The following is a 15546-nucleotide window of genomic DNA, read 5'->3' as shown; positions in this document are numbered from 1 at the left end:
ATTTGTTCTTACTTGCTAGCATTAGCTTATAGATAGATATCGACATAACTTTGTTTTCCAACTACGGATTTGAAGTAAGTGAGTGTGAAGAACAGCGCTGAGAAGAAGAAGTAGATGATATGAATTGACTTAAAGAAATAAACCATCAAAAACATAACTAAGCGAGTGACCAACGTCACAAAGCAATTCGGAATGACTTTAACACCAGCCAATAATGTTAAAATAATATCTAAATAGCTAACGTACTGTATCTATGAAAACATGGAAAAGCTGCTGACGGTGTATTTGACGGAGAAGGGACTACACTCGCCAAGGTAAATGCTGTACAATATTATCAAATTAATTCATAAAACTAATACAGTAGTTGTGCATAATAATAATAATAATAATAATAATAATAATAATACATTTTATTTGTAAGGCGCCTTTCTGGGCACTGAAGGACACCATACAAAATCAAAACAATAAAATCAAATTGGATAAAAACACATAGTACATTTTATTGTATTGTTTGTATACAATATGTTTTTATCTAAAAGGTAGTTTGTCTTTTTAGAATGAGTGTTTAAAGGTGGCTATTGTGTTGGTAGGAAGGGAGCAAACACCAATTAAATTCATTTAAATTTGTCTGAATGGGAGATGTTGATTTCAGATACCAATGTCTAGATTTAAGAGCTCTGTCACAGAACCAGTTAAGCTTGTAAGTTGAGGGAGTACTGTATTTGCATTATTTTATCACTATTCAATGGCATAAAGCTATAATGCAGGCTACATGTTATTATAATGTCTGCTTCCCTAATTGAAATGACTACGTACATCACTGTAAAAATATAGTTTTATGCGTAGCATGTTTATCTTTGTAAATGAACAATAGGTTCCATAGTTAAGCTACAATGTCACTAATGCATCATACCAAACGAGGTTAAAAAAAGGCTTTGCTTGATTGGGCTTGTGTGCTCTAACTGGCCCCCCATAGTGCAATAAAATATACCGGTAAATATACTGGCATTTTAATCAATGTGTTTAAAATACATGGGCGCCCGATAGTCTGCTTATGTCAGTGGAAATGTTAAGTGGAATTGAGGAGAGGCATTATGCTGTAGCTGAAAAAGGGCAAAGGTGGAACGGTGAAAAGAATGGCTGTTTTTTAAACACTCGGGATTCAGTAGCAAGCTTAAGTAATTCAACTGCTTGGTTGAAAGAGGGCTTAAATAAAAGGCGCCGTAAATAAAGAGATGCAACGAGGAGCATAAATGTGGACTTACAAGGTACACCTCGGAGGTAAAGGTTCTCTCGGATGACCTGCTGAAGTTGGCTGTCCACTGAGCCGGGCGTGAAGCACTTACTGAGATACAACCTGAGATCCTTGCACAATGTGGCGCCTGAGGGAAGGGCACAGAAAGCAAGCATGAAAAGGAGAGAAGGCAGCACAAAAGGCACACATAGAGTTATTTTTTTTGATTGATTAAAACTTTTATTAGTAGATTGCACAGTACAGTACATATTCCGCACAATTGACCACTAAATGGTAACACCCGAATACGTTTTTCAACTTGTTTAAGTCAGGGTCCACGTTAATCAATTCATGGTAATCAGCACAAACTGTTTTGAACTTTTTTAACTGTTTGTAACTTATTTTTTCTAACAAACTGTTCTTAAGGTAATTTGTATTTGTTTTTTCATTGTTTATTTTACATTTGCTTTAAAATGTTATTTTTTAGTCTGTCCTTTGCCTCTATTTTTTTGTGCTGTAAAGCCCTTTGTTCTACAACTCTGGTTGTTTTTAAAGGGCTTTTTAAAAACAGTTGGTTTGGTATGGTATAACAAGAGTGATGATTTGCATGTTTACGATCGGATTTATTTGCATCTCATAAAATTTTGGACGGATGAGACGGAAATTAATCCAATCTTTAACCTCGCCTGTGTTGATTTATCAATTTACTGGCTACAATTTGATATTCACATTTGCCAATCTCTCGCTATCAACTCGCATCACACCTGAATATCGCATGCATTTTTTCTCAGCTCCCTCATGCATACAAAACAATCTCCTGATGTTAATTGCTCCAGACTTAACAAGTGAGGTTTTCTGCCGGAGAGGTAGAGCCAATCACATGAGCTGGCTTTCATCTTTCTGATCTCTTAATATAATTTCCAGTGCTTTACAGGCTCTGTTGACAGGCCACTTGCTGTTATTGATGGACTGAGCACATTGCTGGCCTGCCACTCTGACAGACGACCATTCGACGATTCCCCTGTAGGCTACGCCGTCTGCTCGCAAAGGTGGCAGACTCAAAGCTCTGGGCTATTAAAAGAAATGTCAGAGTAGTATAGGTTTAGTCGTCGAGAAAGTCATCTGCATACTGTACTGTATACATATGTGCAGTGGCTGCATATGGCAGTCATGTTAAAAAGGTGAATGCACTTGTACTGGTTTGTTGCTTACCTAAGAGGTAGGTGAACACCTGATTTGGGGTAGCTCACTAATTAATATTTTCCTAAACTCTTGATATTCTTATAACTGTTCAATTGAAACAAAAAGGGGCCTGCTCTACGAAGATCCAAATCACCACAAGCTAAACAACATGTGCAAACTATAAAATTGTGTGTAAGATTAGTGGGCGTGTTGTGGGTGACCCTCGAATGCGTGTACCATTGATAAGAAATGGTGCAGACCGCCCTATTTAAATGAGGATGTTCCATGTATACCGGCTGTCACTATATAGACCAGGGGTGTCAAATGTGAGGCCCGAGGGCCGTATCAGGCCCGCATACAGGTTTTATCCGGCCTGCGGGATAGGTTTGCTAAGTATAAAAATTACCCTGAAATGTTTTTATGAAAAAAGCAACTGTTCTAAATGTGTTCAATGGATGTAACAATAGCAATTCTTTGTATCTTTGTAGATGATGCTACATATGTACAAAATAAACCACATGATGTAAGTACATCAGTCGAGGAAAATGATCAAACTATAGAGAAAAACATACTGCATTGTGATTTTGATATACATTTTTTTATCTTGATATATTGAAAATGACCACCAATGAGTTGACTGATGAACAAGATCACATAATTTATTTAGAAAATATAAATAACGACAAATAAAGTATAAATACTATTAACCGCAACAGGTAATTGTAAAAAAAACAACAACATTATGATTTGTACAATTTCAAAATGTGCTTGTTCTATTTTTAAACAAAGAAAGCAATCTGAAGTTGTCCTTATTTTTAAGTTATCATGCCTTGATTTTACAAGTCCGGTCCACTTGGGAGTAGATTATTCTCCATGTGACCCCTGATCTAAAATGAGTTGGACACCACTGATATAGACACTTCTTCCACATAAATTGCATCTTAAATACCACCAGTGGTGTTTTGTCATGTTATTAACATGCAGCATACATATTGCACAAATATAATATATAGCAACTTTTTATAAGCTATAATGAAGCGTGATGTAGACCAGGGTTTTTTAACCATAGGGCCGAGGCCCATTGTTGGACTGTGAGCGCCCCGTAGACGGCCGCCAAAAAATATATGATAAATAAATGATAAATGGGTTGTACTTGTATAGCACTTTTCTACCTTCAAGGTACTCAAAGCGCTTTGACATTACTTCCACATTTACCCATTCACACACACATTCACACACTGACGGAGGGAGCTGCCATGCAAGGCGCCAACCAGCACACATCAGGAGCAAGGGTGAAGTGTCTTGCTCAGGACACAACGGACGTGACGAGGTTGGTACTAGGTGGGATTTGAACCAGGGACCCTCGGGTTGCGCACGGCCACTCTCCCACTGCGCCACGCCGTCCCTACTCGCCTGTAAGTCACTTTTCCACCACTTGTGGCATTAATGACAATCCATCCATTTTCTACGGCTTGTCCCATTTGGGGTCAATATCAAACAAATATAAGAAGTCTGGAGCTAAAGTCATAGAGAAGTTTTTTAACTGGTGAAAAAAGTGGGAGAGCTGTATTTCAATTATATTACATTGTTCATTAAATCCAATTTTTGTTGACAGTTTATCTAACAAACATACATAACATTATGTTTCTATTTATTTATCCATCCATCCATCCATTTTCTACCGCTTATTCCCTTTTGGGGTCGCGGGGGGCGCTGGCGCCTATCTCAGCTACAATCGGGCGGAAGGCGGGGTACACCCTGGACAAGTCGCCACCTCATCGCAGGGCCAACACAGATAGACAGACAACATTCACACTCACTTTCACACACTAGGGCCAATTTTAGTGTTGCCAATCAATCTATCCCCAGGTGCATGTCTTTGGAAGTGGGAGGAAGCCGGAGTACCCGGAGGGAACCCACGCTTTCACGGGGAGAACATGCAAACTCCGCACAGAAAGATCCCGAGCCTGGATTTGAACCCACGACTGCAGGAACTTCGTATTGTGAGGCAGACGCACTAACCCCTCTGCCACCGTGAAGCCCTCTATTTATTTAGTTCGATTTAATTTATTTTAGCACTGTGTAATTGTATGTACATATATTTTTCATCAGTTTTTATGAGTCCTTTCTTTTACGGTATATTTGATAAGTATTTATTTTTGCAATCAGCCTTACATAAGCCGTGATAATGATCTTTGTGATTAAAACTTGATTTCAAATAATTTCACAATGTTCATCCTGTTAAACTGTGTACCGGTTATATGAATTCATTGAATATGAATAAAATCAAGAGTGTGATTACTAATTCAGTGTTAATATTTGAGTGGAAAAGTTGGGCCCTGAGGTCAAAAAGGTAAAGAACCCCTGATCTAGACAACATAAACTTTTTTAGCATGCTAAAAGTGCACTCTAGAAAGCGCTGCAGTAATGGAATGATCCAACCACAAGAACATGCATATTGCAAGAAGTTTTTAATAACATATTTCCCATATGAAAAAACAAACTGCATTTACAAAAGAGCAGACACCAAAATGAATTAATTCTGTTTTGTTTTAATAACCCCTTTCAATCGTCCAGCAGCTTTAAAATTATAAAATGATATTGCTAAATAGACGATATGTCTAATATTTTCATTGGGCAACTCAAACATGCCGACATGTACACACACACGCACGCACGCACGCACGCACGCACTCACGCACTCACACACACACACACACACACACACACACACACACACACACACACACATACACACACACACACACACACACACACACACACACACACACAGAGATATCTTCTCTTAATTGTTTGTCTTTGCAGCGCATTCGCCTCCTTTCTCACAGTCACTTGTGCGTAACCGTGTAGGTCTGCATGCACATTTTAAACATGCTAAATAGAGAAGCACAGTTTTAGCCTTGATAAATCACACTGTGATTTAGGACAGACACGCTGAATGGATTGCGCTCTCTATTTTGCACACGTTCTCTGCGCACAAGCTTAGAAGGTCAGCTCTGTGTGCACTATCAAGTTGGCACTTGTTTTAATACACACAAACCTTTGTGACATAACAAATACAAATACAAATTACCACATAAACATATAAATAAATGATAAATGGGTTGTACTTGTATAGCGCTTTGACACTACTTCCACATTTACCCATTCACACACACATTCATACCCTGATGGAGGGAGCTGCCATGCAAGGCGCTAACCAGCACCCATCAGGAGCAAGGGTGAAGTGTCTTGCTCAGGACACAGCGGACGTGACGAGGTTGGTACTAGGTGGGGATTGAAATAGGGACCCTCGGGTTGCGCACGTCAACTCTTCTACTGCGCCACTTCGTTATATGCATAAACACACCACATACCTCACTGTGAGTGGAGATTAGCTTTGTAAATGAAGTACAATTCAAAAGTTACCGGTCATATAAATAAATCAAAAATTATATTTTCTTTTTTTCTAAGTAGCTTTAAAAGTGATGGAAGTTGGAGACCCCTGATCTAAAGTGTAGTGTCTTACTCAAAGTAAAAAACAGTATTTCTTATTTAGCAGGAATTCAGTTAATCTATAGAAAGTTCCATTATCTGTATACTGTAATTAAAATGTGTGCATATATACACCAGTTTATCATAAAGAATGGGATTAATAAGATATAACATATGTCTATTTGTAATGTATTATTGCAATTACTGCTTTACTAATTATCATTGTTTGTGCGTAAATAAACTAGGTTGAATGCTCTTCAAGCAATTACCTACACCTCTTCCCCTGGGCAGCATTTTCACCACCCAATAAAACAAAATATAGTGCAGCATTTCAACATTATAGATCCCATCGCCCTTTTTTTATTATTACAGAGTAACCTTTTTTAATTCCTGCCAACATCAAGGATTTACTCAAGCAAATAGTTAAGGGTTTTTCGCAATGAACTGCTCTACTTTATCACTGTGTGCATATTTATGTGGTTGGATGGTGCAGAAGGGTGACACCTGGGGATGATAAGAAGTATGCTAAACCAATATTCCGAATGAGAGCGCTCCATTATTGAACAATGGCTCAATTAGTATTAAGATGTGGGCTTAATGCTGCCATGAAGTGGAAAGTGTTGTGGGTAAAACTCATCCATCCATCCATCCAGTTTCTACCGCTTATTCCCTTTCGGGGTCGCGGGGGGCGCTGGCGCCTATCTCAGCTACAATCGGGCGGAAGGCAGGGTACACCCTGGACAAGTCGCCACCTCATCGCAGGGCCAACACAGATAGACAGACAACAAGGCGTGAACAGCAGGATATGACATGGTAGGAAAAGGAGGCGTTGTACTGCGACTGGGTGCATTAGCTCATCCATCACCGTCAAGGTAACATGCATTCATTCTGACGGGGGAGGCTTCTCAAATAATATGGATTCACCAGTGGCAGTGGGACCAGGAGCAAAGGTCCCCACTTACACCACCGTGGCCAGATCAGCTATCAATCAAGAAGGCAAGGCCATGGGGAACCGTGGTCAGGTGACACTTGACTGACATATTACTTTGCTCTGAACCAACCAAGACATCCGTTATCCCTGCCCTGTGTTCTTAACATCAAGGTCCCCGGCAATTGACGGACAACTATATGGCCACACTCTTGTCATGTGTCATTAGATTCTGACCTCCTCCCCACGCAGCGCCCGACAAGATTGCCTTGACATATCCACACTAATCGACGAGTGCAGATCAACATCTGAATGCTACAGCAAGCAGATGTGGTTTGTGAGAGTTGAGGTGGGGGTGGCTGCAGGGGAGCTGTGGCGTGTTTGTGCCACATTGTTGTGAACGACCGGAGTGATTGTTGTGAATGACCGGAGTGATTGTTTGGGTGTAGTGAAGCAAGTGCAATGAAGAAAAACTCAATCAAGAGTAGGAAAGTAAAGGGCTTTGAAAACAAAGGCTGGATTTACACTGCAGGTCTTTATACCTCATTTCTGATGTATTTACTATACCAGTGGTTCTCAAATGGGGGTACGCGTACCCCTGGGGGTACTCGAAGGTATGCCAAGGGGTACATGAGATTTTTTTTAAAATATTTTAAAAATCGCAACTAATCAAAAATCTTGTATGAATATATTTATTGAATAATGAATGTAAGTTAATAAACTGAGAAAAGAAATGTAACAATGCAATATTCAGTGTTGACAGCCAGATTTTTTGTGGACATGTTCAATAAATATTGATGTTAAAGATTTCTTTTTTTGTGGAGAACTGTTTAGAATGAAGTTGATGAATCCAGATGGATCTCTATTACAATCCCCAAAGAGGGCACTTTAAGTTGATGATTACTTCTATGTGTAGAAATCTTGATTTATAATTGAATCACTTGTTTGTTTTTCAACAAGTTTTTAGTTATTTTCATATCTTTTTTTCCAAATAGTTCAAGAAAGACCACTACAAATGAGCAATATTTTGCACTGTTATACAATTTAATAAATCAGAAACTGATGACACAGTGCTGTATTTTACTTCTTCATCTCTTTTTTTCAACCAAAAATGCTTTGTTCTGATTAGGGGGTACTTGAATTAAAAAAATGTTCACAGGGGGTACATCACTGAAAAAAGGTTGAGAACCACTGTACTATACGATACAGGGCATAGGCGCCGATCTACATTTCTGCCAGTGGGTGCTCGGTGTGTGTGTATTAGTGTTGTCCAGATACCGATATGTTGGTACCGGTACTGGTACCAAAAGTATTTTGGTACTTTTCGATACTTTTCTAAATGAAGGGGACCACAAAAAATGTCATTATTGGCTTTATTTTAACAAAATCTTACAATACATAAAACATTACATGCATTACATACTATACATTACCTTTTGCACTATACTGTATACTTTTTTGTTATTATTATTTTTTTATGTCATTGCCTGAAATAAATAAATAAAATGGGAGAAAACAACAACAAACAATGTTATTGCAATTTAGTGCTTGAATAAAATACTGAACATACTAGACAACATGTCTTTTAGTAGTAGGTAAACAAACATAGGCTCCTAATTAATCTGCTGACGTATGCAGTAACATATTGTATCATTTATCATTCTATTATTTTGTCAACATTATTAAGGACAAGTGGTGGAAAATGAATTATTAAGCAACGTGTTCATTTACTGTTAATATCTGCATGGTTATTTTCTGTTTCATCATGTTCTATCTACGCTTCTGTTAAAATGTAATAATCACATATTCTTCAGTTGTTTGATACTTTATATTAGTTTTGGATGATACCACAAATTTGAGTATCAATCCGATACCAAGGAGTTACAGGATCATACATTGGTCATATTCAATGTCCTCGTGTTCCAGGTACATATTTCCTGAGTTTATAAGCATAATACACATTATTAAAAAAACGAAAGAAGATTTTGTGATGCTAAAAAATATTAATTTAATCATAGTAGTATCGACTAGATACGCTATTGTACGTGGTATCATCACAATGGATGTAAGGTGTAGATCCACCAATTGCGTTTGTTTATATTGTAGCGTCCCGCAAGAGTTGGCGTTGCAGGGAATTCTGGGAATTTGTTCTGTAGTGTTTATGTTGAGTTGCGGTGCAAATATTCTTTCAAAATGTGTTTGTTGTTGCTATTTAGTGTGGTTTCACTATATGGCACATGTTTATGACAGTCTTGGCATTGCAACCTTTATTGTGACATATATGGCTGTTGAGTAAGTATGCACTTAATTCCTTGTGATCCTTTTGTTTAAAGTCAAAATGATTGTGTCATTAATTCACTATTGGGCACAATGAATTTTCTCGGTAAGGCTTTTGAAATATAGGCTATATGATTTGCGACTTAATTATTATGTAAACCGGACTAAACTCGCCAAAAATTTAACAACAACAAGACTTCCATCCATCCATTTTCTACCGCTTGTCCCTGTTTTTTTTTTCATAAATTATTAGTGGATTAAAAGTTTCTGTCAACCCTCAGTGGGTGCTCAAGCCCCGAAGCACCCACGGGATCGGCGCCTACGACACAGGAGTACCTTGGAATACGAGTTCCCCGGTTTGAGTTTTTCAAGATCTAATTGTCATGCTGGGTGTTACAAGCCTCCCCACTAGTTAGTTGCCATATTAAATGCCAACCTGTAAGATCTGACCAAAACACCCCGTTTAGTTTTTAGCTAGAGATCGACAAAACCATGTTTTTCCAGCCATGGGACCGAAGAAAGTTAGAGTCGAGGACAGTGCTGAAGAGAAAAAGTGGATGATATTCATTGAATAAAAAAATAAATCATCAGAAACATGACCAACCATGTTTGCAAAGCAGTTGGAGCATACATCACTGCTCGTCTGCACCATATTGAAGCGGAATGAGTCGATGTAAGTCCGGCCAATGACATTCGGTCTGTTACATATTAAAATTATGGCATTTTGTTGGGGCCTATAGGCATCGATTAAATTGATTTAAAACAAATTAATTATTTTAGGCAACACTGCAATACACGTTTTTCAAGGGAATGTAACAATTATCTCAAAGTACCAGTATTTGATTATTTTTGACGGTCTATGTTAGGGATAGCCGTAGCAATCAAGTCACTGAGAATTTGGTCAATTCTGTGCAATTTACTGTTCTTTTTTGTCTTTAAAGTACAAACCCCGTGTCCATATGAGTTGGGAAATTGTGTTAGATGTAAATATAAACGGAATACAATGATTTGCAAATCATTTTCAACCCATATTCAGTTGAATATGCTACAAAGACAACATATTTGATGTTAAAACTGATAAACTTTTTTTTTCTTTTGCAAATACTCATTAACTTTAGAATTTGATGCCAGCAACACGTGACAAAAAAGTTCAGAAAGGTGGCGATAAATACTGAAAAAGTTGAGGAATGCTCATCAAACGCTTATAGGGGACATCCCACAGGTGTGCAGGCTAATTGGGAAACGTTCCACTTTCAAAGCTTCAACAATTGGTTTCCTCAGTTTCCAAACGTTTATTGAGTGTTGTTAAAAGAAAAGGTGATGTAACACAGTCGTGAACATGCCCTTTCCCAACTACTTTTGGCACGTGTTGCAGCCATGAAATTCTAAGTTAATTATTATTTGCAAAAAAACATCAAGTTTATCAGTTTGAACATCAAATATCTTGTCTATGTGGTGCATTCAATGGAATATGGGTTGTAAAGGATTTGCAAATTATGTATTCCGTTTATATTTACATCTAACACAATTTCCCAACTCATATGGAAACGGGGTTTGTAAATAAGCTAAAAGGGAGCGCACTAATTGGCAGTAGCCACCTGAGGCACTATTATTTGCAGTTTGCACTCCTAGAAGAACAACATTAAATCCGCTGTGGCATAGGTAACAATGGAAGACGGCAACTTTCAATCTTTAAAATAATTTTTGAAAAATCAATCTGGTTGTAGTTAATTTTGTGGCGAGTTTGTGTCTGGTTTACAAAATAATAAAGCCACAAATCATATACAAAGTTAAAGTTGAAGTACCACTAATTGTCACACATACACTAGGTGTGGAGAGATTATCCTCTGCATTTGCCCCATCACCCTCTCCCCCTGAGGGGTGAGGGTGAGGGGTGAGGGTGTTGGGGCAAGGGGTGACGGGAGCAGTGAGCAGCAGCGGTGGCCGTGCCCGGGAATAATTTTTGGTGATTTAATCCCCAATTCCAACCCTTGATGCTGAGTGCCAAGCAGGGAGGTAATGGGTCCCATTTTTACAGTCTTTGGTATGACTCGGCCGGGGTTTGAACTCACAACCTACCGATCTCATGGCGGACACTCAAACCACTCAGCCACTGAGCAATATAACTTCGCTGAACGTCTATTTTTTTTTTTTTTTTTGATGCTAGTGGAGCACCCACTGGCAGAAATGTTGATTGGCACCTCTGCACTTGAATTTAAATACTATTGAGAATCTGATGTCTTTTATTTTTTGTATATGTATGTGTCAAGGTAGTTGTTAACTCACACTTGCTCCAAATAAAGATAATATTCTAACTAAAGATATTATATATTACATTTACTCATCACCTAGCATACTCACGGTAAAGAGGCTATGTATACTTGGCCAAATTTACTGGTCATCCTATTGATTCATTCGAGCACTGCTGCCACCTAGCTGGAGAAGTGTATATAGTTCAAGCGTGAATAAGACACTGTCTCTCACGCCATCTCCTCTCTACCTTACAATGCCCCACTATTTGAAAAAGCTTTACGGGAAGTTGAGCTACATTCTGGCAAACCTCCACTACAATATAAATCCACTCTCAACACTACGCTACACGGATATAAAAGTTTAGAACATTCATAGACCTTAAAAGTTGTTAATTTTCTACGTTGTTAATCTAAGAAATGATCAAATGATCTCTATCTGAAAATGTTGGCCTTACATTTATTGCACACCTGAAACAACATACAAACATACTCCATGATGGTAGTAAAAGATCATACAAAGAAAGAAAAACAAGTGACAGAGTGACACTGTCAGTATGTTAAGGTTTCTCATTGTAATCCAATTGGGTTTGAGTTGTTTCTTGCCCTGATGTGGGATCTGAGCCGAGGATGTCATTGTGGCTTGTGCAGCCCTTTGAGACACTTGTGATTTGGGGCTATATCAATAAACTTTGATTGATTGATTTGATTGATTGATAAGTGTTTGCTTTGACCTGGACTAAATCATTCACCTTAGTGAACCTTGGTGTTACTCCACTAGCTGCCATCATCCATCTGTTCATCACTACATATTTAATGGTCTATGCACCGCAAAGCATACTTATAATTTACAGTATCTTTTGGATAGTAAGCCGCTACTTGTTTCTTTGAACCCAGCGGTTTATGAAACGGTGCAGCTAATTTGTGGATTTTTCTTCACTAATGGTCATAAAGTTTCATATTCAACAAATAGCTTTCATAAAACACAGACAGAGACGCTGGAAATCTCTGTAATTGTTTATGCTGTTCCGCCATCTTTTGGAGGAGTTTGCTCACTGTAGGTGCTGTGGGTTGAAGGTCTAGAGCAGGGGTCGGGAACCTTTTTGGCTGAGAGAGCCATACAAGCAAAACATTTTAAAAAGTATTTCCGTAAGAGCCATATCATTTTTTTTTAAAGACTGAATACATATAAATGTGTGCATTTTTAGTAAGACCAACCTTTTTAGAGTATAATAAGTCTCTTATTCTTTTTAATAACATTGTTATTCTGAAGCTAACCAACAATAAATAAAATACTTCCTACCATTAATGCAACTTCTTGAACAGGTGCGGTAGAAACTGGATGTATGGTTTAAAATGCATGAGAATGTTTTATATTTTGAACGTTATTTTTAACACTGTGATTACCAGCGGAATTATTCATTACTTACCGTGTTAAGCAATGTCAGCTAAGATTTATCTGAGAGCCAGATGCAGTCATCAAAAGAGCCACATTCGGCTCTAGAGCCATAGGTTCCCTACCCCTGGTCTAGAGCCTAGGTGTCAAAGTCAAGGGACGGATCTGGAATGAATTATCAAATTTATAACCCATGGCCGAGATGATATTTGATTAGTATTAGAACCAGCCCACAGGCCACAGCCGCCTGCTGCTGTTTTACACGCACCAATACTCCATTCCCCACAATGCAATGGTAGCCCGCGAACTCGGCTTCATTATTGATCAGCATTCAGGGAAGATGTCAACTTTCAGCAAACCCCCTCCCCAATAATGGCTAAACAGAAGGTGGACGGTGAGAACAGGGGATTTTCAAGCCAGGTGGGAGGCAGAGTACATGTTCATGGAGGTAAAATGCAAGACTGTGTGGACAAAGTGTGGCTGTAATGAAATAATATTATCTAAGAAGGCACTATGAAGCTTCTAAGAAACACAAAGACAAAGACAAAAATATAGACACGGACCAAAGGCTACAGAAGGTGAAAGAACTAAAACGAGGTCTTTAAGTCCAGGCAGGCTCTGTTCACAAAAGCTACATCACAAAGCTATGGTGTCCTTTTGATAACTGACAACATGTTTAATTATAATTGTAATATTTGAATGATGATGAAGGAATGTGTTGTGGCAGTATGCCGATTTCCCCAATGCGGCGGTTTGTGGAAACAATTGGTTGCTTTTCCAAACATTTTTAATAAACTGCCAACATTAGAATGCCAAACAGGAAGTGCTAAAAGTTTAATGGCTTTGTAAAAACACAAGTTCATCGTGTTCTTCATGGTGTTTTAGAAACTGCACCATTTTTTTCCCAAGAGTTTTCAAACGTCAAGTGTTTTGCCAAGAGGATTATTTGTAGTATATACATTTTTAGAATCTACCTGTTCTATTTTTGGCCAAAGTGAGACAGAGAAAATACGGTTTTCTTTATTTTTAAGTTATTATGGCATGATTTTACCAGTCCAGCCCATGTAGGAATAGATTTTCCTTCATGAAGCCCTTGAGCTAAAATTAGTTTGACACCCCGGGTCTAGAGTATTTCATTCTGTTTAGTGCCTTAAACCAGAAGTAAATGTGCTGTTCCATCTACTATTTGTCAACAGTGTCGTTCTTCACTCATCCATCCATTTTCTACTGCTTATTCCCTTTGGGGTCGCGTGGGCGATGGTGCCTATCTCAACTACAATCAGGTGGAAGGTGGGGTACACCCTGGACAAGTCGCCACCTCATCGCAGGTTCTTCACTCATCACTCCAAGCAAACCATTCAAACTTACCTAAGTCTCACATATTTAGTGGTGTTTTCATGCGCATTTGTAAGGGCTATCGTAATGTAATCAAGCTAACATCGTTAGCGTTAGCTAATATGCTAAAACGTTTATAAATGTGTGTTTTAGTAATATCAATTTAAAATGAAATTATTTTTGTATTGTTTCAGTTTCACAAATTCTCCTGTAAATTTACCAAAATTTCACTGTGGAGTTATTGAGTCTGTTTGGCTGATTGGAGAGCTAGCTTCCATAGCTATTGGGTCCATGACACTGACTTTTGTTTTGTTAGATCAGCCGTTTTCAAGGTTGCAAATGGGCCACAAATAAATATTTAAAAAATATTATGTGCAATTAACCAATTTCACAATGTATCTGCAGCTCATAGTCCGGTTCAGCAAATTTGTGGGAAAAAAAGTTTTTTCTTCTAAAATGTTGTGAGTGCGGCTTGTATACCGCTCTATAGTCCACAAAATACGGTTTTGAGGAAAATTGGGTATTTCGATGCACATGGTATATGATTGATGATCTGATCTGGGTTATATTTTTCAATGTTCAAACTGCCATGGTGTATACCTGAACATTAATACATGAGCAGAACTGTATCACATATAAATTCAGCCTGTATGCGTTACCAGAAAATTGAGACATTTTATTAAAATGAATGCGAACTGCTGAATTGTGCGTTTGTTTGGCGCATTTAACTGACAATTTGCTGAGTCATACCTGGTGATGCTGTTTTGATGCGGACAGGGTGTGGACAGGAGTTGAGGACACCTCGTACATCTCCTAAAGTCATGCCCAATACGGGTGTTCCACCAATCTCCAGAATGATGTCGCCCACTGTGATTGTGTCCCCAGGAGCCACTGTGACAAAAGGAAACTCTCCATAATCTGCTCCTCCTCCAATGGCGATGCCGAGATCCCCAGATGAGCCTATCAAGGGGACAAAGGTGTCCTGCATCTTAGAACGCCAGTGCTGCTTTTTTGCCACCGTCTTAGACATGGCAAATGAGCTGCAAAGAAAAAGGAAACACCGATTAAAGTTGAGCGTAAAGTGTGATCCGGTTAAAAAGAAAAAAAGTGTCAAGATGATGCACCTTTGTTAGCTGATCATTTAGAATCTTGAATGAACACTTACTCAAAAAGGAATATGGGAATGTTGTCTTCACCTGTGTGTTTAACACAAAGACCAGAACAATGACTGGCACACGGACGCTATCTATCCCTCATGTGTGCAGCAGGTTTGACGTTGTGTTTACATGACAACACACGGCAGTTCTTCCCAGGTCACATGGGAAAAAGCTGACCAGAAAGATTGTGGGGAGTTGAAAACACATCAAAAATAAAGACATTTGCATTCTAACAAATGCAGTGCTGCACAACATGTTTTTCTTCTATTTGTTCCACAGCTAAGGTGAGGAGA

General features: G+C 38.6%; 1 protein-coding gene across 1 annotated transcript in view; it reads right to left on the bottom strand.

The window, feature by feature from the left end:
- The window catches only part of LOC133554867 (membrane-associated guanylate kinase, WW and PDZ domain-containing protein 3), a 117366-nt gene that overhangs the window by 70098 nt on the left and 31722 nt on the right, over nucleotides 1-15546 (bottom strand). The window contains exons 2-3 of the mRNA XM_061904103.1: nucleotides 14847-15136; nucleotides 1266-1382 (exon numbers count right to left, since the gene is read on the bottom strand). Coding sequence (XP_061760087.1) covers nucleotides 1266-1382; nucleotides 14847-15136 — 407 coding nt within the window. The remainder of the gene's footprint in view (nucleotides 1-1265; nucleotides 1383-14846; nucleotides 15137-15546) is intronic.

Source organism: Nerophis ophidion, linkage group LG06 (genome assembly GCF_033978795.1).
Source record: "Nerophis ophidion isolate RoL-2023_Sa linkage group LG06, RoL_Noph_v1.0, whole genome shotgun sequence".
NCBI classification, from domain to species: Eukaryota; Metazoa; Chordata; class Actinopteri; order Syngnathiformes; family Syngnathidae; genus Nerophis; species Nerophis ophidion.
The sequence above is the reverse complement of the archived record's forward strand: the minus strand, read 5'-3'. Positions and strand labels throughout refer to the sequence as shown.